Source organism: Leptodactylus fuscus, chromosome 4 (assembly GCF_031893055.1).
Source record: "Leptodactylus fuscus isolate aLepFus1 chromosome 4, aLepFus1.hap2, whole genome shotgun sequence".
NCBI classification, from domain to species: domain Eukaryota; kingdom Metazoa; phylum Chordata; class Amphibia; order Anura; family Leptodactylidae; genus Leptodactylus; species Leptodactylus fuscus.
In genome coordinates this window covers 165,195,804-165,221,220 of record NC_134268.1, presented here as the reverse complement: position 1 = coordinate 165,221,220, position 25,417 = coordinate 165,195,804, and the positions used below count along the sequence as shown (strand labels likewise).

Genomic DNA, 25,417 nt, shown 5'->3' with positions numbered 1-25,417 from the left:
TAATTTAAAGTTGTACAATTTTCCATGATATTTTCTCTATCAAATTCTCACAGTTTTCTAGATCCATGGTCATGTGATATACGGTCCATGGTCATGTGTGCGTTAATACAGCCCCTTACTCATAGTTTGACGCTCCGAAACGCGCCAGCCAGATGCTTCCTTTTTTCCCTGTCTCTGCCACCATGGACTATTGATATTGGATTTTATATGGAACGTATGATATTCTAAAGTATTTTATAATAAAAGCTAAGTTTTATATATGGAATTGATGCTGGATTTTCTAATTTGGATCTATTGAACCCACACCTCGGGCTGAGAGGCTCATATATCCGAGCACTTTCCATTTTCCAATTTCCATATATATTTTTTCTTTATACATGGTCATGTGGTTCCTGGCGTTCTATTTTGAGTACACCCCACAGGTGGTATTTTGTATTCACTTGATAAAGGTGCGTTTTTTCCCCCCGAACTGCGTTGTGCTTGTGTGACGTTAATAAAGAGACGAGTGTTTCGATCTTCACATTCTTGGATCTACCACCCATCTGTGAGCGCAACCGGTCCTTTTTTCTTTGGATCTTGTGTCCTGTGTTGTTGCTACTACTAGACATTCCGTGTGGGCGTAAGACTTGGTTGCTGCCACCCCTCATATGTGGTTTAAGTTGTTGTGATGAGCTCACAACTTCCTCAGGTGAGGGACCATAAAAGATTTGACTTTTCATTCACCATTCATTTTTATGTGAAGATTTTACAGGTCTACACTATGTTCTGCCAGTGGGTGTCTTTTTTGTGTCTTTTTGATGGTCATGTAATGGTCACACAGGTGCACAACTCATAGTCACAGCACAGTAATTAGACATCTGCCTGGTAATAAGCTGTGCACCTGTGTGTTCATCACATGACCAAGGGACTGTACCTCCCAAGACCAAGGGACTGTATCTCCCATGACCAAGGGACTGTACCTCCCATGACCAAGGGACTGTACCTCCCATTCCTGATAGTTTTTAGATGCTTGCTGTCATTCATTCTACTTACTGCTAATCGATAAAAATCAGTCCATACTGATTTTTATCGATTAGCAGTAAGTAGAATGAATGACAGCAAGCATTTAAAAACTATCAGGAATTGATACAGAAAGTATAAGTTTTCATTACACAAAAATAGTGTAATTGTTTCATAACCATAACATTTCTGTCTCAATATTGGTCCGAATGTGGACAACCCCTTTAACTGATAAATCGAACATCTGGAAACACATTCCTACATCTTTTAGTTTTTTAAAATAAATTTGAAACCATTCCGCCTGCTTAAGAGGTAAGAAATGTCTGTCCTATTACTGAAATAAAGTGCTACATAGCATGCAGAGAAAGCTGACCTTGCCTTACTGCCGATCAATCATGGCATTACAGTATACACTGTGTAAGCAGAACAGTCTATGTTTCCTGATGGGAAGTCAATAGACAGCTAAAACAAAAAGGACCTGCTGACATAAGAACCAAGCAAATAAACAAAATAATTTCAGGCTCCCTGCTTTCACCCAAGAAGAGCTATTGGGCTACCTGCCTGTTGTGTCCTGGTCACGTTGCCAGAATTCAAGGTTTCTCAACATATGGCACGTGTAATCCCAGAAACATGTCAGATACATTCAGTGCTTGCAGTTGCAACCAAAAAAAAGACATGGAAGAAATAAAATATGTTTTAATACATAAGCACATAAAGATTTGTTTGTCAAACTCTTATTCCTATTTACTAGGTATACGAGGAAACCCTTCAGAAATACTTGGAGATAATTAAAGGGGTTGTCCAGGAGTTTAAGGAAATGATCCTAACAGCAGGAACTGTGGTAAAGTAATAATTACTTAGCAGCTGGTAACTGTTGGACAAGCCCTTTAACGGATTATACATACATAGCTTGCCTGAACGGCTGGTATAAGCAAATAGAAAGATTTTAACAGCAGCCACATTCACCATAGTTCGAATAGTCCAGAAATGTTCATTGAGGTCTATAGGAGAGATTTCGAGGAATGCTATGTAATCTGTGCAAACAACATTGTGCAGGGATGGAATACGTAAATTTTAACCATCACCTACTTTGAATGGCAATCCCTACACTATCTATATATAGATAATACCTGCCACTGTAACCCTGCCTGTGCTGATAATTAGGAGACTGCTGCAAAGAAATCTACAGATTAGGTAGTGTCAGACTATTATTAGGCTTTGTGGTCAGTGAGAACTGGAGGAGGGCACTGCTCCCATTACACTCGATAGCACTTTATCACAGCATTATAGTGAGCGGGAGATAAGCCCTGCCCTTCTACAATAAGCTGTGTGTGTGCTCACCTGAACCTTATATCAATTATTGTATTTAAGTAGGGCTAGGGGTATGGCAGTGGGCAGAGTGGCATGAACTGTTCTGTTTGTTGCTTTGTACAGTGCCGCAGGTGAACTTTTTTACTTGCATTTTCTCATACCCTGTTTATTGACCTGTTCTCTGTATTTATGCATGGTATACTATGTGCTAATTCCCTAGTCTTTTTACTTATATATGACGCTGCAACTATTATTATTGTTGAATATTTGATCACATTATATAACATTTCATATAGCATTTATATGAAGTTACATAAATAAAACCTTTAATAAAAAAAAATAAAAAAAAAACTTCCACTTAGAACTTTTTTTTCTTGTTCCAGAGTAGCAGTGCAGTCTAAAAATCCTGGAAACTGCTCTCCGTCCTTGACTGGTTTTGAAGGCCATCTGTTAGCGGGTATTTAGTTAACTTAAAGTAAACAGGTTACAACTCTTATATACTGCACAGCAGGAATGAAACCAATTCTGGGACTTACTTCAAACTTTATGTCTTATTAATAGACTTGAACAGTCTTGGCATTATATAATTATTAAAGAATTCCTCCCAAAAACCACCATGTCCATGTCCATGTCCATGTCAATGTCATCCAGTATTCTATTGCCCGCCATCCCAAAAGTAGTCGTAGAGGAGTTCAAGACTGTACGCCTACACTTACATGACATTTAATTTTATATATATATATATATATATATATATATATATATATATATATCTTCCAAATTTGATCCATTTTCCCAGCTCCCTCAAATCTATCAAAAAGGCTGTGAATATCAATTTTGCAGCCTTTTTAGACCACATTTGTGTGAATGCTTAAAGGGGTTGTCCGGCCTGAAATTTTATTAATTAGACCATGGGAGGTCTACCTTGTATACCAGAAAATATACTGTAAAATACATTTTTCAATAAATGGAATAAATCCGGAAACAACAAAATCAAGAGATGGACTTGGGGATTCTAATTATAAGTAAGAAGAAAAAAGTTTCATGGGAGGGCAACTACATTAAATGGGATGGAAGATCTAACATGAGAGCCTGAAAAAAAATGCCATAGAGGTGACCACTTCTAAATGGTCACTTCTATAGCATTTTTTTTTTCCATCATTAATAAGTAACAGTAATAAAAACATTTAAAAAAAAACCTATTTATCACAAATAAAAATGTATTATAGCCCTCAAAAACTGAAAATGTGCCACTCTTGAACCATGAAAAATAGCCCGGCCCCGAACTGGTTGAATAAAGTTTAAATGCTTATCTAAAAGCAAAATTATATTGAGGGTTAGATTAATCTTAAAATATATATATTATATATATAAATATATAGTGGGGAATCGCTCAGGTAGATGCTTGTAGCAGTGTAGAAAACAGGGACACAGACACTGGATTGCACACAAGTTTAGGCTTTATATTTGTATTAGCACATACACTGCCTTTGAAGAGGCACAGAATAAACAAAACAAAATCCTTCTCGGCTGAGAAACTAACGTAAACGTAAGGAAACTTTTCCCTGACTGTACAGGAGACTGGCTACCAGTGTCCCACCTTGGCAACAGCAATGGGTGGCACAGTACCTGCTTTGGAGGTCCCACCTGGACAGTTCAACTCTGTCAGTGTGGTGCCACCCTGCTAGTCTTCACACACAGACTGCTATTAGGGCCTGATTAGTCAGCCGACCTCCCTGGTGTGGGCCTTTACCAAACACACTTTAGCTGCCTGGCTGGGACATACCTGTCTTCCCAGACCACACCCTTCACTCTCTCACTATAATATACACTCACCGGCCACTTTATTAGGTACACCATGCTAGTAACGGGTTGGACCCCCTTTTGCCTTCAGAACTGCCTCAGTTCTTCGTGGCATAGATTCAACAAGGTGCTGGAAGCATTCCTCAGAGATTTTGGTCCATATTGACATGATGGCATCACACAGTTGCCGCAGATTTGTCGGCTGCACATCCATGATGCGAATCTCCCGTTCCACCACATCCCAAAGATGCTCTATTGGATTGAGATCTGGTGACTGTGGAGGCCATTGGAGTGCAGTGAACTCATTGTCATGTTCAAGAAACCAGTCTGAGATGATTCCAGCTTTATGACATGGCGCATTATCCTGCTGAAAGTAGCCATCAGATGTTGGGTACATTGTGGTCATAAAGGGATGGACATGGTCAGCAACAATACTCAGGTAGGCTTTGGCGTTGCAACGATGCTCAATTGGTACCAAGGGGCCCAAAGAGTGCCAAGAAAACATTCCCCACACCATGACACCACCACCACCAGCCTGAACCGTTGATACAAGGCAGGATGGATCCATGCTTTCATGTTGTTGATGCCAAATTCTGACCCTACCATCCGAATGTCGCAGCAGAAATCGAGACTCATCAGGCCAGGCAACGTTTTTCCAATCTTCAATTGTCCAATTTCGATGAGCTTGTGCAAATTGTAGCCTCAGTTTCCTGTTCTTAGCTGAAAGGAGTGGCACCCGGTGTGGTCTTCTGCTGCTGTAGCCCATCTGCCTCAAAGTTCGACGTACTGTGCATTCAGAGATGCTCTTCTGGCTACCTTGGTTGTAACGGGTGGCTATTTGAGTCACTGTTGCCTTTCTATCAGCTCGAACCAGTCTGGCCATTCTCCTCTGACCTCTGGCATCAACAACGCATTTCCGCCCACAGAACTGCCGCTCACTGGATGTTTTTTCTTTTTCGGACCATTCTCTGTAAACCCTAGAGATGGTTGTGTGTGAAAATCCCAGTAGATCAGCAGTTTCTGAAATACTCAGACCAGCCCTTCTGGCACCAACAACCATGCCACGTTCAAAGGCACTCAAATCACCTTTCTTCCCCATACTGATGCTCGGTTTGAACTGCAGGAGATTGTCTTGACCATGTCTACATGCCTAAATGCACTGAGTTGCCGCCATGTGATTGGCTGATTAGAAATTAAGTGTTAACGAGCAGTTGGACAGGTGTACCTAATAAAGTGGCCGGTGAGTATATATATATATATATATATATATATATATATATATATATATATATATATATAGGGGAAGGGTAGCTTGGTAGTAGCAATGGTGTGGACCTAACCAGTCAGAGGCAGGGACACAACGCTTTATTTGGAAAAAACAATAAAATAAATAACCCTTCACTTTGGGTACAGAAAAAGCAAAATAAAATACAGCCTTCACTTCAGGCGAAAAAAAACATCAAACAAAACCCTGCTCGTCCCAGCACTGACTGAACAGTATAATGCTAACTATGTAGGAGGCTTACTACCAACCAAACAAAATAGCACAGTATGGTCTCACCAAACTCTCAATGTTTTAGGACAGACCCAGGCGCCTCCTCTCGCTCCCAGGATCTGCCCTGAACTGCAGGCTCTGCAGTCTTTCATGGCTCAGTAACGAGCCCAGGACCCACACCCGGGTTGAGGCCTAAACAAGACCCCATCCTGGACCACACGTATATCAGAAACACGGAGGAGATATACTGTGATTCCAGCACTCTGCCTGTCACCTTCTCACAATACGTATTTGCTTGAGAAAGGTTGAACTTGGCTATGTAACTAATACTTTTCATGAACCTAACATTTACTGACAACAATCTTGACATTTTCTTCTATCATGAGTATAAAACATTTGCTCTGTTGAGTATAACATTTCAAAGATCATCTCAAACAAATGCTGTTTAGGTTTTGCTAGGTTTCCAATCTATACTTAACAGTTGTAATGTGAACCATTTTGGAAGGCTTTGCTGCATAGTACATGCAGTTTTCATTTTAGCAGGCTCAGTGGAAAATAGAATCAATTCCTTATGTTTCAGGAAAGAAATTTTGCTGAACCAAAATAGAAAAGCAGAATGCACAGTAAAGTGTACCGAGGATTTTCTAAGGGCAATCTTATTCCAATTAAGAATAGACAATATGTTCTGGAATTTTGAGCTAGATACATAACTTGACTTTTCATTGATGGTCCAAAGCCACTAAACTAACAACGCACCAATATTAAAATAGACTGACTTCGGGAATTTGTCCTACTGCGTTTACTTCTTGCACATCTAAAAGTATACAGACAGATCAATAGGCCTAAAAGCATGCAGTAAATTAGCTGCAAGAAATTATTAATTAGAACAATCTAATAATAAATTGTGCACCAGATGACATCAATATAAAGGTGCAAAAGGTTAAACACCAGCAATACGGATCTATAGATATAGTGATAATAATCAGGCTGTCAAGTATATTGATAAAAATCCAGACACATAATATGTCATAATGCAAGGCTGGAAAAATCCCAGTTACTGAGTGCTTACACCCCATGTGATTGAATGAAGGATGCTGTATCTGATGGTTTTCTGCTCCATCTTCAAGCAGAATTGATCACAGCTTGATCCAACAAGATACAGTAGCGCACTTTGAAAATTTATGGCAACGTGAATGCACAACTTCCAGCCCCCCTCTGCCCCTCTGGTCCTGTAGAAGGTCCTGGGTCCCCCATATTACTGCTCCCCTTTCGCTAGGTCCACACCTGCGTTCAAGTTTCTGTTCGTAGAATCCTACAATATAAACCTTCCCCACGGAAACTTACAGGCCCCATAGACTATAACAGAGTCCGCCAGGTTTCCGCCCGATTTCTGCCAGAAAAAGGAGGAAACAAAGTGGAGAAAAGAATTCTGCTTGCATTGTTTTAAGCGGATTCGGGGATGGAAACCCTGAGCAGTGACCAGGCACAGCCTTATAAACATGATGACCCCTTATATTAATTTTCCACCTAATGTCCCCTACTCTTCTATTAATATATTTCCCCCCTTTGTAACCTCATGCCCCTTCTTGTATTATAGTGACCAGAACAGACCTTTTTGAATTATAAGCAGTCAGATAAGACAGGGTTCACCCGAATAAAACACTATCTCCTGCTTCCTGATTGTTTCCTCCACGCTATGGAAGAGTACACGCGGGACCGGAGGGTTGTTAGGACGTTCCTTACCGCCCAGTAATGATGCTAGGTGGTAAAACCCGCCCTTCTGACAGTGGAGAGATATCTGTGCAGAAACTAACGGCACTGATCTGTCCAGCACCCAGAGGGAAATCTGACAGTATGCACCGTAAGCTTTCTAGCGGTGTATATACTGCATATGTCAGAGGTGGTGAAAGGTCTTCTAGACTAAAGAACCTTTTCATTCAAATGGATGTTATTTCCTGTATAATGGTGACCTAACTGTTATTGAACTTGCAAGTGACAGAACAAATTATTAATAGGGGAATCATTATTATGATGACTGACAGCATAATAGAGTGTACTGCTCCTGCGGCAGGAAGTGCCCTGCACATAGAAGTATGTTACATATAACAAGAATGCATGTGACAAGGATACTATAATAATAAGTGTAAGCATAGCATTTATCCTACACATTACTAAAAGATACCTGTAAATGATACAAAGTTTACACAGCAAACACGTTTTCCAAGTCTATGTTCAAACATATCTGAATAATCAAATAGATCTTAAAAGAGAACCAGTCAGGAAATTCATACTGTCTGAACGAACAGGTTTCCCATTACAAAAAGCTACTCTGAGACGCTGTGTAAGGGACAAAGGTTCTGCCAAGAGGGGCTCAAATGACTCTCTGTACCCGGCTCGGCGTGATTGACAGGTGCCTCCATATACACAAATAGATGGAATGGTAACACCCAGTTGTCAATATATTTGTCAGTTTCTAGAAACAACGGAATGAAGAGTCTTAATAATATACGTTCCAAAATTGTTATAGACATATTTATTGAATAAGAAATGTCAGGAGAGGTGACAGATCTTCTGTATGAAATTCTTCACTTCCACTTTGAATCATAGAACAATTTCTCGTAGGTTAATAAAGTGAGTAAAGCATGCAATACATTATTTCCGTTATACTAAATATACAGTATGTTGGTATAAGACAGTGTTCAGCCATGCAACTTTCAACTGACAAAACCTATTGTACATCGATGTCTAGAATCAGCCTTTATTGTTTTTATAACATACCATTATTATCACTATTATTTAATAGTCTATAGTATAAATATGATGCAATATTAACATAAAAAGTTATAGACAGGTTGTGTTTATCCAGGTACAATTACAAGCATCTGGAGCTAATTTCTGAATATTTGATGAATGGCTAGGATTCAGAAGAGTTTTTGTCTCTATTTCAGGTCAGATAACTGAATGTTTCATTTTGCTGTTTGCTTTCCGATGTCCTAAAGGTTAGTACATATTTAAGGTAGGCAAATAAAGGAATAAAGCACATCCAGTTCCTATCAAGTCTGTATCATACAGACAAAACCTGCATCTAATCTAATTGGGAGGGGGGCATTGTTCCCTCCAAGTCGTGGACTCTGGAATTAAGGCGTTAAAAATCATAAACCATGCAGAAAAGTTTTCTGATATTAAAGCACTGATACTTATTACTTTTGCAATTAAACCTCTCCAAAAGATCACTATCCCCTTACTCAGTCCACATTTTCTGCGATTGATTTTCAGTTTCCGTGCTAGTTATCTTCTTTAAGAAGACCATCCCTTTACTCAGACCACTAGATGGTAATGAAAAAAAAAAATCTTCACTATATTTTTATTTATACTTTATTTATATTTTGTTTTAACCTCTTCCTTTCAATCGTGCACAACTTAAAAGGGGTAGTCCAGCTGAAACTTTCTGAAAAAAACTACGGAGAGTGGTGTAAAATAATAAAATGAGTGACAACAATATCCCGGTGCTCTTACTACAACTCCTTCTAATCCACCTCCAGTCTTTACCTCCTGCTCCCTCCCAACACACAGGAAAGGACTACTTAGTCAGTGACTGGCCACAACACTGACCCTCCTCATCCTTTCTTATCCTTTCATTGGCTGAGCAGTGATTTCCTGGCTGTTGAGAGGGAATATGAAGTAGAAGGACCAAAAAACATTGGAATAAGATGTCAGAGGACCGGTGAGGCGAGTCTTACTATTTTACATTTTTCTCACCATAATAATAACAATAATATGTATTATAACAATATAACAGTAATAATGCTAACCGTAATAATAATCATAATGAGGCAGAAAACCTCTTTAAAAGGGAACATTAAGTCAGAATAGGAGGGATCAAATTATGGGTAGAAGGAACTTAAAGAGAGTCTGTCACCAGAACGACCGTGGCATGGGTCAGTGTGCTATCCGTGTATTTATAGCACACTTACCCATTCTTGTGTATGGGCCCCTACACACGACCGTGAGTTTCACGGTTCCGTGTGCGGGCCAGAAGTCCAAGCCGCATCAGATAGAACAGGTCCTATTCCTGTCCTATTTTGCAGCCTGTGCTTCCGTGGCTCCTATACAATTAATGAAAGGAACTGCCAAAGCACAACCTGTGCATGGGCAACACACAGGGACATCCCTGTGCTGCCTGTGCTTTTATTTCACGGTAGGCCAGTTGCACCATGGTCAGCTGCAACTAGCCTTAGGGCGGGTTATAGTGAGTTGAATCAAATTGATTCTGGTGACCCTACCCCTATCTATTTACAGGGTTGGGTTGATATACCGGGTTCTGATGATAGACTCTCTTTAACATACTGTAGATCACAAGTTTTTCAAGAACATTTTGAAGAGGATGGGAAAGGATCTTTACAAGAAGAGAGGATGAATATATTGTATAGAAAATACAGAGACAATATTTCTACTAAAAGAACCTCAAAGTTGAGGCATCAATCTCAGGAATGGTAAGGAAAGGTGTGTGGGATGGAGAAAGAATGTACAGAATTTAGAGAATCAGGTAAGAAGGAAGATGCAAAGGAATGAAATATGGCAGGAGATATAGAAAAAATACTAGTAAAAATGCCATCAGTGAAAATAATCTTTCCTAGGCTTATTAGTTATATCTGACGGTCATGGCTATGCTAGAGCCTGAATTCTTCTAGTGGTCCTTAGGTCTGACACCTATGTTGAAAACAGCAACAAATGCAAAATGCTATAGGCCTGGTGCCTGAGTAGTAGTGCACATAAAACATGCAGTGCCACGGGCAAACAATCAGATACACACTGCCAATTTCTAAGTATATGTAATGGGATTGGTGACCTAGGTTATACCACCACTTTTTCCCTGTGTCAGATTTTCTACATGTGTTCCAATAAATCTTTCTAGTTTTCGGTTCTCTTATGGGGACAACCTTTGTTTTAATGACAGTATCTTCCCATCACTGCCTTTGAGATTTGTGATCTGGGAATAAACAGAAATCTCGGTTTTCAACCTGCTCATCCAAATGACATCTAACACATGTCACTACTACTAAATAACTGACAGCACCGTTGTCGAGAAAAATTTATTACAGTGTTTATCGCTCAGCGGGTCAAAACTGGATGTCGATAATCATCTCCAAAATCCGTCTATCCAGACAAAGATAAACATTATGGAAAGATCACGATTTGCATAGAACCCATAGGGGAACACTACAATAATGTCACTGTATGTCTGATGACTTCAAGATACGTGAAAAGAGCAATACAGCAACGTTACAGCCATAATGTGAAGAGCCCTGGGTTCAAAGTACATCCTGATTTGTTCTGTAATAAAAGGTTATGTCATTTTCTCATTCACTTCCTCAGAGTTTTCAAGATTTCTAAATGTGATCATTGAACTTTACTGTTTACCTGCAGAGGTTCAAAAGTCGTGAGACCGACGTCCAGATGCACATTACAAGGTACAGCTGCATTACTGTGATGTGCAATCCTATGAGATCCTTAAACTTGGATACCTCTGTGAACATTGCGCCATAGCCACACATGTGTAGCATAGAATGGAAGAAGCTGCTACTGTATATACATCAGCCCTAGGTATAGGACTCCATTCAACTGACTCAGCCTATAATGGCGCTTTTTAACATCATAGGGTGTTTTTGTTTGGTTTTTTAACAGAATTGCAAAGGAAAGCAATGCATTCTGCATTCATACAAAAGGCCTACATAAAAATGGCAAACCACTCAATTCGAGAGTCAAAGGATGATGTATCCCAGAGTCTTCCTGTATAGTGGCATCAGCTGGAGATTTTTGTCAAGGGTATACATCAAGAAATCTTCATGACATCCATCTTTTATGTTAGGCTCAGGCACAGTGTATACAGAGTCTTACTTGTATGTTTAGGATAAAGTATACCAGACATTTGTGTCCAATTGTGTGCCTGCCCCAAATTTTGCTTCCACCCCTCTCTTTTGTACTTTACTGATATTAGAGAGAGCACAGTGAGACATCAGTGAACACAGTGAATAGCACCTGTCCCCATATACAGTCCTATGAAAAAGTTTGGGCACCCCTATTAATCTTAATCATTTTTAGTTCTAAATATTTTGGTATTTGCAACAGCCATTTCAGTTTGATATATCTAATAACTGATGGACACAGTAATACTTCAGGATTGAAATGAGGTTTATTGTACTAACAGAAAATGCGCAATATGCATTAAACCAAAATTTGACCGGTGCAAAAGTATGGGCACCTCAACAGAAAAGTGACATTAATATTTAGTACATCCTCCTTTTGCAAAGATAACAGCCTCTAGTCACTTCCTGTAGCTTTTAATCAGTTCCTGGATCCTGGATAAAGGTATTTTGGACAAACAATTCAAGTTCAGTTAAGTTAGATGGTCGCCGAGCATGGACAGCCCGCTTCAAATCATCCCACAGATGTTCAATGATATTCAGGTCTGGGGACTGGGATGGCCATTCCAGAACATTGTAATTGTTCCTCTGCATGAATGCCTGAGGATTTGGAGCGGTGTTTTGGATCATTGTCTTGCTGAAATATCCATCCCCGGTGTAACTTCAACTTCGTCACTGATTCTTGAACATTATTCTCAAGAATCTGCTGATACTGAGTGGAATCCATGCGACCCTCAACTTTAACAAGATTCCCGATGCCGGCATTGGCCACACAGCCCCAAAGCATGATGGAACCTCCACCAAATTTTACAGTGGGTAGCATGTGTTTTTCTTGGAATGCTGTTTCTTTTTGGACGCCATGCATAACGCCTTTTTTTATAACCAAACAACTCAATTTTTGTTTCCAAAATGAAGCTGCCTTGTCCAAATGTGCTTCTGCATACCTCAGGCGACTCTGTTTGCGGTGTGCTTGCAGAAACGGCTTCTTTCTCATCACTCTCCCATACAGCTTCTATTTGTGCAAAGTGCGCTGTATAGTTGACCGATGCACAGTGACACCATCTGCAGCAAGATGATGCTGCAGCTCTTTGGAGGTGGTCTGTGGATTGTCCTTGACTGTTCTCACCATTCTTCTTCTCTGCCTTTCTGATATTTTTCTTGGCCTGCCACTTCTGGGCTTAACAAGAACTGTCCCTGTGGTCTTCCATTTCCTTACTATGTTCCTCACAGTGGAAACTGACAGGTTAAATCTCTGAGACAACTTTTTGTATCCTTCCCCTGAACAACTATGTTGAACAATCTTTGTTTTCAGATCATTTGAGAGTTGTTTTGAGTAGCCCATGATGCCACTCTTCAGAGGAGATTCAAATAGGAGATCAACTTGCAATTGGCCACCTTAAATACCTTTTCTTATGATTGGATACATGTGGCTATGAAGTTCAAAGCTCAGTGAGGTTACAAAAACAATTTTGTGCTTCAGTAAGTCAGTAAAAAGTAGTTAGGGGAATTCAAATCAATAAAATGATAAGGGTGCCCATACTTTTGCACCGGTCAAATTTTGGTTTAATGCATATTGCACATTTTCTGTTAGTACAATAAACCTCATTTCAATCCTGAAATATTACTGTGTCCATCAGTTATTAGATATATCAAACTGAAATGGCTGTTGCAAACACCAAAATATTTAGAACAAAAAATGATTAAGATTAATAGGGGTGCCCAAACTTTTTCATAGGACTGTACTGTAATCTGTTCCAGGAGCTCTGCTAGCAGGGACAGATTCCTCTTGACAATAGACACCAAGACGCAAGTTAGGCAAAAGCAAGATTCAAGATTAGTTGACACTTTAGAGAGATTGTTCAGGCAGGACACATACTGTATACAATTATAGTATAAAATAATTAGCTATTGTATTTTGCCATTATAATGGCCATTATATCACAGTAAGGTTAGGTTCACATCACAGAGTCTCCTGCAAGGAGGGCTTTTCTCTCATTGAAACTCAGCGAACCCCATTATAGTCTATGGGGTCTGCAGGGATCCTACTAATATTATAAATGTGAAAGTTTGTGTGTTTGGATGTTTGTTCCACTATTACAACCAAACGCCTGTATGGATTTGGCTGAGATTTCACACATACCTAGATATTTAGCCGGAAGGAAAGATAGGCCACCTCCCGAGGCGTGCACTCCCCCGACAGCCCCGCCGGAACGATACTCTGGCTCCACTGTACGGCCTCTGATGGCGTCCTTGCTGGTCTGTGCGCGGCGCTCCCATTGGTACGCGCCAGGCTCTGGACAGGCCTGTGGAGAAGTGGCGTGGCCCAATACGTCCAAGGCGGTGTGGGCGGGTCGCTCTTCGCTCTCCTGCTCCGGAGCGCCGCATCCATGCTGCCTGCTTTGCCTAGCCACACCACTCTCTCCACGGTGGCAGCGACTGTGCAGCCTCCCTCTGGACCCGGTCCCGCTGCGCAGCATCACTCACCAACAGACACCGCCTGCATCGGCTAGCCCACAGCGGTAAGTACTACGGGACACTGTAATGTGCGGGTAGGGGGAAAGGGGGGATTGTTTCAGAGGGGGGTTTAAGGGTGGCAGACAGGTGGACGCCGCGGGAGAGTTAGTGGGGTGTCGCAGGAGAGAGGGGCTGGTGAGCGAGAGCTGGGGTGCAGCAGGAGAGACGGAGCGGCCTATACGGTTGGGGGTCGGCACAGGGGTGCTACGGTGGGGGAGGCCCGGCCCATGCGAGACAGAGAGGGGACGGGGGCGCCAGAGGAGGAAGGTGCCTCAGCCCCGAGAATCGAAGGGGTCAGGTGTGCGGGGAGGGGGCCATACGCACCTGGTAGGCATACCTCCCAACCATCGGGCCTACAACTATGAGTGAGAGAGTGGAGACAGTGGCGGGGGAGCGTTGGAAGGCGAGTGGAAGTATTTGTTTGTGTTAAACATTGCGGGGAACATAATGTACGGGGGCTATGAAACTGGGGGCAGATGAAGAGCGGGGGGAAAACAGCATGATACTGGAGGCAAACGAGGGGGCGGGAGAACGGCATGACACTGGGGCAGATGAAGGGGGGAGAACGGCATGACACTGGGGCAGATGAAGGGGCGAAAGAACAGCATGAAACTATGGTCAGAGGTGGGGAGGCATGAAACTGAGGGCAGAGAAAGGGGGACATGAAACTGGGTACAAAGATGGGGAGGGACATAAAACTGGAGGCAGAGATGGACGACATGAAACTGTGGTCAGAGATGGGGGGACATGAAACTGCCGGTAGAGATGGGGGGACATGAAACTGGGGGCAGAGATGGGGGGACATGAAACTGGGGGAAGATGAAGGGGTTATATGAACTGGGGGAGAGATGGAGGGGGGGAATATAATTTACAGGTGACTGTAGCAGGATTATACTGTGTGGGGGCACATAAAAAAAAAAAAAGCATGAGAATGGGGGGAGTCAACATAAAAGTGGGCGGCGTTAAGTTTGCCACGGCATGCGCAGCGCATATTTTGTCCCTTTTTTGGCTCTTCAAAAATTGGGAGGTATGGGTAGGTACAGAGACCACGGTGCCCAGCAAGGAGCAATGGGGGCCGGGGGTGCGCAGGGGTTGGCACATGTGTGCACCGCCAATCAGAAGCGCCAGCAATTGCGTACATATAAGCGGCTCAGCTTCACCGCCAACCCACAGACGAACCTGCGGGGAGATGCTAGTAGTATATATTCTTTGCGACATACCTGCACTTGTTATATGAAGGAGGCATAACAACTTTTTAACACAGTGAATTTTCACTATATTGATATATTATACAGGGGTATATATTTCTTTCTTTCCTATTGTACCTTTTACAGGTATCTGTCCTTTTTTTGTTTAGCCTATAGTGTGTAAAGCCAATTGCCATATATTGTGGAATGTTATGTAATCTATGAGTCAGTGTAAAAATATTTATTTGTAACACATTGTCCTAGATGAGCGTATTTGCTCAATTTTAAGTGGTTTTTTTTTTTTTTTTTTTTAGTTTTTTCTTTCATATCAAGGGTCAATAAAATTATTTACAATTTTTTTTTTTTTTTTTGCTATACTTGGGTTGTTTTTTTTCCCTTTTGATATTTCTTCATGTAGCTGTGATAGCACATATGATATGACCCCTATTAGAATATTATATGGTGGCTACTATAACTTGCGGGAATCCATCAGTCACCGCTATATAAGTGGACAGGCTTTCTGTCTTAGTGAAACTTTGTTAAAACTACAGTGACCTGCTAGTATGAAGAGTCTGGAACATGAAATCCAGTCGCACAATGCGTGCATAATAGCCAGTCACTACAGAATTCCAGTATTATTGCTGACAACACTTTATATGAGCTGATAGAAATTGAAAGCCATCAAAGAGACCTCAGAATAAAATTTCAATAGACTACTACGGTGAGGAATATCTCTGAACGATGCAAACCTGGCTGTTAAAGATCCTTATAAAGCAGTAATGGTAGCCATATCAAAAGTCACATTACTCTCTGAGAAGCACATAATATGGTTATGTGCAAAGTGGCGTTTTTCACCGCCAGATATAAAATAGAAGTCTGAAGAATCCATTAAAATTCAATGAGATCCACTACAATCCACTTGGATCACAAAAGATTTGTCAAATTTCTAATGGTAGTAGCGAAGCTAGGGTATTTTGCCAGCATGAACCTAAGCTTAAACATGGTCGAATATATGACAGAAGACTCGATTTTGTTAGCGATTATTTTATGTTTGTGGTAATATTCATAAAAAGCCCAGTAATGTAAGAGTTGCATTTTGAAAAGTTCTGTCATTTTCAGATAAATATGTTATCAATTAATGGATAATATTGTTTTAACAAAAATTGGAGTTTTATAAAAGGGCAGCAATTAGAAGTAGAAGAAATTATAATAAATATCAAATTTATTGGATACAGTTTTTAAATTCACATTAAAGTCCATTTTACACACAAGTATATTATTAGTGACTACAATTTGACTGTAGCAATCTACTTATTCTGTCTTGTTCAGAAAGGTGCAGTCGTCTCTGGCTTGTAGTGCCATATACCTGTCACATAAAAGCCTATGGAAGCTGTACCATTATCCAGATAATACGCACTAGTACATGAGATACATTTCACAAATTTCCAAAGCTTGCAAGAAGGAAATATGACTGTCAGAGATAATACATCAAGGGAAATTCTGTGGCACAACACCAATGTCAAGGCTCAATGGACACTTATCTATGCCAAAAACAAGCTGAACTCACACAAGTTGTGCACTCACAGAAAATATTTAAAAGAGTGGTCGCAATGTGTGTAAAACAACAATGAAAAAAGACATTCTCCTATCTCTAGTGTTCACTTGTCCAGTTTTGGTTCCCTTTTCCTCTCATGTCTGGGCTCACTCTACTGAAAGTGACATTACCAACCCTCTTGAGTGACCACCGACTGGTCTCCGCTCCAATTCTGCACGACAAGCCCTGGCATAAGTGGTTTGGAGGAGGTGGTGATGCTGGGGGTTAGGGAGGGGGCCTGGGGGGTTCTTTGGTGGGGGGGTGGGACCAGAGGGCCGAGGGTGAGTAGGAGGTAGGCCAATTGCACAGGTTGAAGGGGGAGGTGGGAGGGTGACTAGGGTCACGGGTGGGTGGTGGAGGGGGCAGGGGGAGATGTGGAAGGTCACTGTAGGCTCTAAAGGGGGGGTGCAGGTGGGAGGTAAGGGGAGAGCCAGGGGGCGTGGGTGGGTGCAAGGGGGGGAGGCGGGGCCACAGCAGCGGGGCTGTGGGGTCCCGCCACACGAGGGTGTGGGAGGGACCTGCGGCGGCCACAAGAAAAGGGGTGTGGGGGCCAACGGGCCGCACTGCACATGGTTCACGCAAGGATGGGGGGTTCGCGGAAGAAGTCGTGGGTACAGCTAGTAAGTCATATTTTTCAATACTACCAGTCTGAAGTGCCTAAAACTACAACATTTTAATAACACGGTCTGGTGAAACTCATCCTTTTATGATTCTTGCCTATCCATAGGCAACTATCAATACAGTGAAGTCTCTGCAGAACACCACTCCTGTGATATTTTTAGTGACTGATTTTCTCCCATTATACTGTATGGAAGCTACCTCTCTTTAAGAACCAAACATCACTTTTTTGAGCACATTTTTCAATAGGAACCCCTTTGGAAAGACCACACATTAGACATATACCGTGTGAGACTAATATGGATGCTGCTCGTGCTGTTGCATATCACTGGACTGCAGCAAGACACTTATAATGGACATCAGAGCAGAAAAATGACCAGAATCACACTGGAGCAGAGAGCCCATGTGAATAGTTAATGAAATCTGTCATAGAGATGCCCACCATACATACCAATAGTCCCAATTTTGCCAGAACAATTTGGGGAATTGGATCACAAAAAGGTATGGTGTTTTTTGTTTTTTTATGTATACCCCAGACCAAAAAGGAGCATTCTAGGGGTGTTCCTATGGAGGGTGTAAAAAAAAATAAATAAAATAAAATCAGATTTCAGCAATGTTGCACGTTGTTATCCAAACGAATATATAGTCACTGAGTAAAGCAACCACAGAGCTTCAGCATTTTGCAGTAGGATGCACGGGTCTAGAATTTGGAGAGAAATCTGTGGCAGAAGACAACCTCATATTCCTCTTCACTTTCCAACATGTGAACAGCTTTTTAGATAGTACATGAATGACCCATCGGACCTATGGCAAAGTTTCAGAGGCTTACAGACCTCAATAGGGTGAAGGCCACATTCTAAGATACTCAAATCCACAAACTAAAGACAAGAAAATCCACATCAGAACCCTTTGTCCCAGGCAATGGTGAAGGTTTCAAAGAATTCTGGTATGACAAATAAAAGAACCTAATGAACATCAGGTCCATAGTCAATAAGAGTGACCAGTTCTCAACCAGGATCTATAATAGGTTTGTATGTTCTCCTTTATACAATATTCAGCATTCCATTAGATCTTCTAAATGTTTAACCAGCTCCTTCTAATAGCAATGCATTTACAAACAATATGAATTATGCACAGCCAACCAACAGCAATATCCAAGGCTCATCCAAATCTTGGAGATTATTTGTAGAGAACACAGCCAATGTTATAGATGAAGATTAGGCCTCCTTGTCTATTGTAGCACGGAGGTGACTGGTAGTCAGTCATATATAATGTACTTCATTAATTCCTGCCTAGTGTCTTGGTTACAATGGAGGTGACGATCAATGTAATCTTAACACAACCACCAGATTTATGAACCTCTATGACCAAAACTTATTCTGACACAAATATTGCCGCTGTAATGAGTTGATATGTAAGGCACACTGGTGTCAATGTCCCTGGTGTCCATGTCCTGGAAAATTCTTGGCTTTGACTCCAAATAAAAAAAGCATCAACATCTGCATCAAAGAAAGCAACAAACACTCAATGGAGATATTTAATAATTTGGTCGTGCCAGTTGTCTAAGGCTGGGTTCACACCAGCGTTGGCTCTCCGTTTGGGGATTCAGTTCCCCTCTCTGGAGAGAAAAGCTCTGCAAGTATCACTTTTCTCTCTGCATTTTTCACCATTCTTGTGCAGAAATCGGGATGGGGGGGAACAAAAACAGACGGACACCATTTTAGTCTATGGGGTCCACAAGTTACTGAAGGTAACCAAGCGGACCCCCCGAACAGAAACCCGAATGCATGTGTGAACCTAGCCCAACACAAAAGTGGTGCATTTTTTGGCACAAGTCTGGTTGCACCAAAAATTGACCATTAGTGGGTGATGCAGGGATGCCTTAGCCGGACAAATTTACTATAACTAGAAAACTGGCTATGCTCTAAATCTATGCCAGTCCCTGGCTGGTGTAGATTTCAATTCTGGTGTACTAGAAATATTAAGCAGCACAAGACTTAATAATTCTACTGCATCTGCCGCCAGCACTAACTATGAAGCTCCAAGGCCCTAATGCAAAATCTGTAATAGGGCCATTCAGCTAGAGCTAGAGCCATTTAGAATAGTGGTAAATTTGTGTAACACATGTAGGAGTATAGCTATAGTGGCTGCAGAGGTTGCATTAGAATGTTGCCCCACAGTTATAATTTTCACTGACATAACCGTCATACAACCGTTCCACGTGAAACATGCAAAATTGCTCCACTACAATGCAAATCTGCCTTTACAGGCTGTCATAATTGTTTGTACAGTGACACATAAGTTATATCACTACTCGCCTATGCTCTGTCTAGCCCAGACCTTCAGGCTCCTGCCCATATAAACCTGGCCTTTACTTTAATTGACTACAAATGTCAAATATGATAAATACATTTCAGCTCCTTGTACAAGGGATTGATTCTTCGGTGAACACAACTCCTTGCATTGCCAGTAAAGCACAGTATAACTGCCTGGTTATCATGGAAAGTTTATCATTTCATCTCATTTTCCTGCTTAAGAAATCTGAAAACCTTTTAACGTCTCGCAGAAACGAAAAGTCTTGAAAGTAAATTGAGAAACCACATGCACTTCCCAACAATTACATAGTTTATCTAATTTTCCTGCAATGTTAAAATACATACTGCAATAACCTCATACAATATTAATGCTGAAAACCTGGATCTATGGCCTAGGTCGCCCTGGGCAGGTCTGTTCTCTTCACTGATCTCTTAAAGGAACACTCCCAGAAAAAAAACTTTCCTTTGTACTAGGATTCCCTCACTTATTTTGTAATTGCCATGCCATAAACAACAGTTTGCTCAATAAAGTTACTGCATTACGTAAAAAATAATAATTTTCAGATTCTGTTCAAGGTCCGGCATTATACCACGCGACCCCCAATCTCCAATCCAGATGCTACAGTGTCGGCTGTTTGGACCGGATGTAATTTTTCCCTATTTATTCCTATTAGAAAAGCTGGTCCAAATAGCAGAAGTTGTAGGAATAGTCACCTGGGGTAGGGGAACCTACAGTATAGTCACGCTGTCCACATGCCTAGGAGAATTCAGGTTCTCTTTAGGTTTCATTCCCTAGGATAAGCCAGCAATATTAGCTCTAAGGCCATGAAAGAGGAGTACAAAGGCAGAGAGGCTCCTGGCTTTGCTTATATTCTGGGATCCGTGCTGCTCCCTCACCATACAAAGTGCTGGGTACAGGTACTGCATCACTGTCCCATAGACTTCAGTTGGGCGATGCTGAAGTACCAAAACCCACAGCTTCAGTTTGTACAGCAAGTGTGTAACGCGGCTCCTGGCATGTAAACATTACAGATGATCTGTGGTGGTCCCAGGTGTCGGACTCCCACAGATCTAATATTGATGGCCTATCCTCAGGCTAGGCCACCAATATAAGAGACTAGATAACCCCTTTAAAGGGAGTCTGTCAGCAGTAAGTGATTATAAACCTAATCACAGTGCCATGTACAAATGCTTCTGCAATTTCCAAATTTGCAAGTGAGGAGTACTTCACTCATAAATCTAGATCTCAGACTAAAGCCCAGGCATGATAAGCTTCGCCCCCAAAGCTCTTCTCTCTCATTTGCATGTGAATAAATGCAGCTACAAAGCTGAAGACCAGACAAATTTGTAAATTGTAGGATCAACTCCACAAAGTACTGTGGTTTGCTTTCTAGCCAATTTACTTCTGAGAGAATCCTTTTAAAGAGGACCTTTCACCAATTCCACTAGGTAACATCTGTTAATTTTGTCTCTAGCCTTCACCAGTCTTGAGCAATCAGTCCAGGTGTTTTTGGTGCCTGGTACACTACTATCTACTGCACTATCAGGTAAGTGGTGTCAGGCAGGAGCAGGAAAGGGGACGTGATTCAGACCTCCAATAAGAGGCAGCCAGTGTAAGATCCTAGTATCACATCCCTTGCCTGCCCCTGCCTGACATAGTCCACCTGGCAATACAGAGTGTAAGGCCTCGTTCACATCTGCATGGGTAATCCGTTTGGGGGAGGCCACATGGGGACCCCCCGAACAGACTACCGAACTCATTGGCAAGTTGTGTGCATTGAAATCACACGGACCACATAGACTATAATGGGGTCTGTCTGCTTCCCGCACGAGTCATGCGGACAGGAAAGTAGATCGTGAACTACTTTTCTGTCTGCATGTTCCATGCGGAGACCGTGCGGAAAGCACACAGACCCCATCATAGTCTATGGGGTCTGTGTGATTTCACTGCACACCACTTGCCAATGTGGTCAGTAGTCTGTGTGGGGGGAGGGGGCTGGGGTCCCCATGTGGACTCCCCCAAACGGATTACCCGTGTAGATGTGAATGAGGCCTTACGCTCTGTATTGCCAGGTAGATTATGTCGGGGGTTCCCATGCGGACTCCCTGAACAGATTACCGACGCAGATGTGAACAAGGCCTAAGAAGCATATGAGACACAAAAGCTAACAACACTTATTGCTCGGAAATATTGGGGGCTAAAGAAAAAATTCTGACTGTACCGGAATCTGTGGAGTAGCGTTTATTAAAAGATGCAAGGAGTGGAACTTTGTGAAGAAGGTGAAAGGTCATCTTTAATGGGTAATACAAGATCTGATATTGGTTGATTCATGTGAATAGAGATGAGCTATCATATTACAACATGGCCACTACACAGTGTATGGAGCCACCTGTTTCCGTCTCTGGACACTGTGCAAATATGATGTGCTGCGTGTCTGACCCCCACCAATCAGATATTAAAGACCTTTAGTATAGGCCATCAGTATCTGATCTTGGACAACACCTTTTAAGCCTAGAATCTTTCCTTTCAACTAATACCTGGGAGTCTATCACCAGGGTTTAACATATAAAACCAACAGTGCAGCAGACACCTGAATGCAACGCTCTTTCACCCTAAAACCTTCGGGCCGTTGTGAGATATTTTCATATTTACAAATCTAAGAATAAGTAATATGGAGCACTAGAGGCAGCCCCAGTACTCCCAACTGTACTGTAATTGACTTCCTTCCCCCTCCTTTCATTGAGTGACAGGTCCAGCGAGCTAAGCCTTACTCTCACCCGGCCCTGTATTCTTGTGTTTGCATCACGTATTGCCAAATTGGTACATGCGTAAAACCACTCTAAAGTTTCCAGGCTGGAGTGGGTGTACTGCGCATGTAACAATGGCGTCATAGTACACCCTAAGGCGATGGGACCACAGACCTGCTCACCACTGTCCTGTCACTTATGGGTGTAGTGTGATACAACTGAGACATGCGCAATCTAACTGTACTGTTGGTTTATATGCTTAACCCTAGAGAGAGACTCCATTTAATAATAGGAGAGCCACACTCATTTGAAGAATATAAAGTTTATTACAGTGTAACGGAGGGATTTTTCCTCCACCCACTTCTCCCATTCACCTCAGTGGAGGTCGGGCAGAGTTTTTCCCTCTAGCTGTTTTTTTCAGCTAAAGGGGGAAAAAAAATGTCATGACCTAACTTCAGGCAGATTCCACCTTGCAAAGCCCATTGTAATGGATGGGAGATGGAAAAAAAAACTTCAACATGGCGACGTTTACGGTCATTTCTCCCTCAGTGGACCAGGATGGAGACATTTTCTTCATGATATTACTCTTTACCAAACAGACATTTGCAGCCTTTGATAGGTGACATTTATTGGGTGGGGGTCTTTTATGCTACTAAAAAGATATGAAGAGCAGTCACATATGTAACCACTTAATGTGTATATTTGGCAACTCTGTGACTCGATTCTTTACGGCATCAGGATCACAGATATTTTTGGCCTCTTCAGTTCTGTAAAGAAATATGTATGTAGATATACTGTACTGTACTGTAGGCAGTAGACAGTCTGCACGTCTTATTTTTGGGAGAAGTTGTGCAGGCTCTCCTTGGATTAAACTTTTGCTCAAACATGTTTGTTTGTTTTTCACAAGCAAATTTGCATGAATGCTCCAGAGAGAATAAAGTAATGTGTGCGCTTTTCACCGTGTGCTAGTTGTCGACTTTCAGTGAAAATATTGGTACAATATGGTTATTTTTATTTTATATTTTGCTGTCCTAGCAGCTAACAGTCATACAATGTACACACTGTCAGTACTAAAACCTCTGGAAGAACATGGAACATGGGGCAACAATCTGCAGGGGATTGTTTGCGTCCACTACACAGCTTGTATGGATGGCACATGTACTATATATACACACTATACTCATACATATGGACGTGTTGGCATAGACATACAGTATGCCCAAGCTGCTGCCACTGTCCCATAGATACAAGGGGTCCTGTATCTAAAGTGATCCTTATAGGGCATCCTGGTCACCACCAAAAACTGACTTCTTTGTCAATATCTGATGACATCTACAACCCACTTCAGTCCCCATTTCATACACCATTGCACTTTCTGGCAGAGGTTCAGCCCTTAAAGGTAAAGAGCCACTTTAATGTTCTGGAGCATTCTAGAAAGTTTCCTACACGTTGGGCTATATAGTTATCCTTAGATAGTCCCCAGAACATGTGCACTTTTAGAAGCAGCCATAATATACAGGACATGTCTAGCCGGCCTTCAGAAAGGCCACATCCAAGGACAAGCCATTATTATTCTCACCACCATCCATCCCCTGCCATGCAGATTGGTAGCAGGTCCCCATTTACATCAGGTGGGCACCATGTTGTCATGACTTGTCACTACGAGCCAGTTACCTGTTCTGCCATCCTTGGAGGAGGTTGGTGTACTTGCTCAGCACCCCCTCTAGGACTTGTTTCTGCTGCTGCTCTCTTCCTCCTTTGCTGGATCCTCCATCCAGGCTCCCGGCAGGCTGTGGCACGGTCTGCTGCTGCTGGCTCCCTCTCCCCGGTCCTGTCAGCAGTGCCCGGGCTCCAGATGAGGGAGAGGAGCCTGCAGAGGTGGCTCTGCTGCTGCTCCGGCTGCTGCTGTTACTGCTGCCGCCTGCACTGTGCTGCTGAGCCGCCTTGTCCATGGCCCTGCCGCCGCTCTGGCTCCTGCTCGGTGTTGTGTCGCTCCCTCCCTCAGTTCTCAGCAGAGTTTTGTGCAGGCTCTTATTTCATGCAGCTTCCTGCTGTGCTCTCGTCTCCCAGCTCTGCGTCCATGATAGGAGATAGGACATGTGTGAGGCTGTCAGCTGCTGTCACTGGCCACTGGACATTTGTGCCTGTCAGTTCCTGGATGTGAATGAGCGGTGCCCGCCCTCCCAGGAGCAGGCATGGAGGGCTCGTCATTCACTTCTCACAGCTGACTTTTGCTATTCTGTGTATGGAGGAGCTTCTCCCACCCACTCCCCTCAGCACCACCTCCAGCACCACACCTCCATGGCTATGGCTAGGACACAGTCTCTGGAGAGAGCCTAATCTCCATTGGCTGGGGTGCTCACATGTTCCCTGGGACTATCTGGAGTACATATCCTCAGGGATGGTTACCCCATGCCTCTGGATTGCTGCCCAGCCTGGAGAAATTGTGCTGCAGCTGCCAAGGACTCCTTCTGCAGCATATGCAGGTACTATGGCCAATAAAGCCCTCCTTGTCTTGCTGCAGAACCTCCCACCCTTCTTAACTCCTCTCCCTTCATCAGTAGGGTCCCAGAGCACCCTCTTAGCTTCATAGTTGGTTATCAGAGTGATTGCACCCAGATCTAGTAGGAGCACAGTGTGCCTAGTGCAGCCTTACACACTCCTCTCCATTCCCCCTCCCATGTCAGCCTGGCTCACAGCCAGCAAGTGATAAGACACAGGAGTGTGCAGCACAGCCTGCTCCTAAACCAACAGGAAAGCTTTTCAAGGTGTTTGGGAAAGAAAGTCCCCCTACCTTTCTGCTTCTGCTGCTACAGTAACCCATCTTTCCAAGGTTGACAGTAGGGCAAGTCCCCCTCCCCTTTCTGCTACAGTAACTCAAACCCGATCAGCTGAGTACAGTGAGGTCT

General features: G+C 42.5%; 1 protein-coding gene across 2 annotated transcripts in view; it reads right to left on the bottom strand.

Moving 5' to 3' along the window:
• OSBPL10 (oxysterol binding protein like 10) overlaps positions 1-24,743 on the bottom strand; it is a 270,349-nt gene extending 245,606 nt beyond the window's left edge. For both annotated transcript variants that reach the window (XM_075271327.1, XM_075271328.1), the window contains exon 1: positions 24,183-24,743. In XM_075271327.1, coding sequence (XP_075127428.1) covers positions 24,183-24,460 — 278 coding nt within the window. In that variant the 5' untranslated portion in view covers positions 24,461-24,743. The remainder of the gene's footprint in view (positions 1-24,182) is intronic.
• Positions 24,744-25,417: the final 674 nt, after the last annotated feature.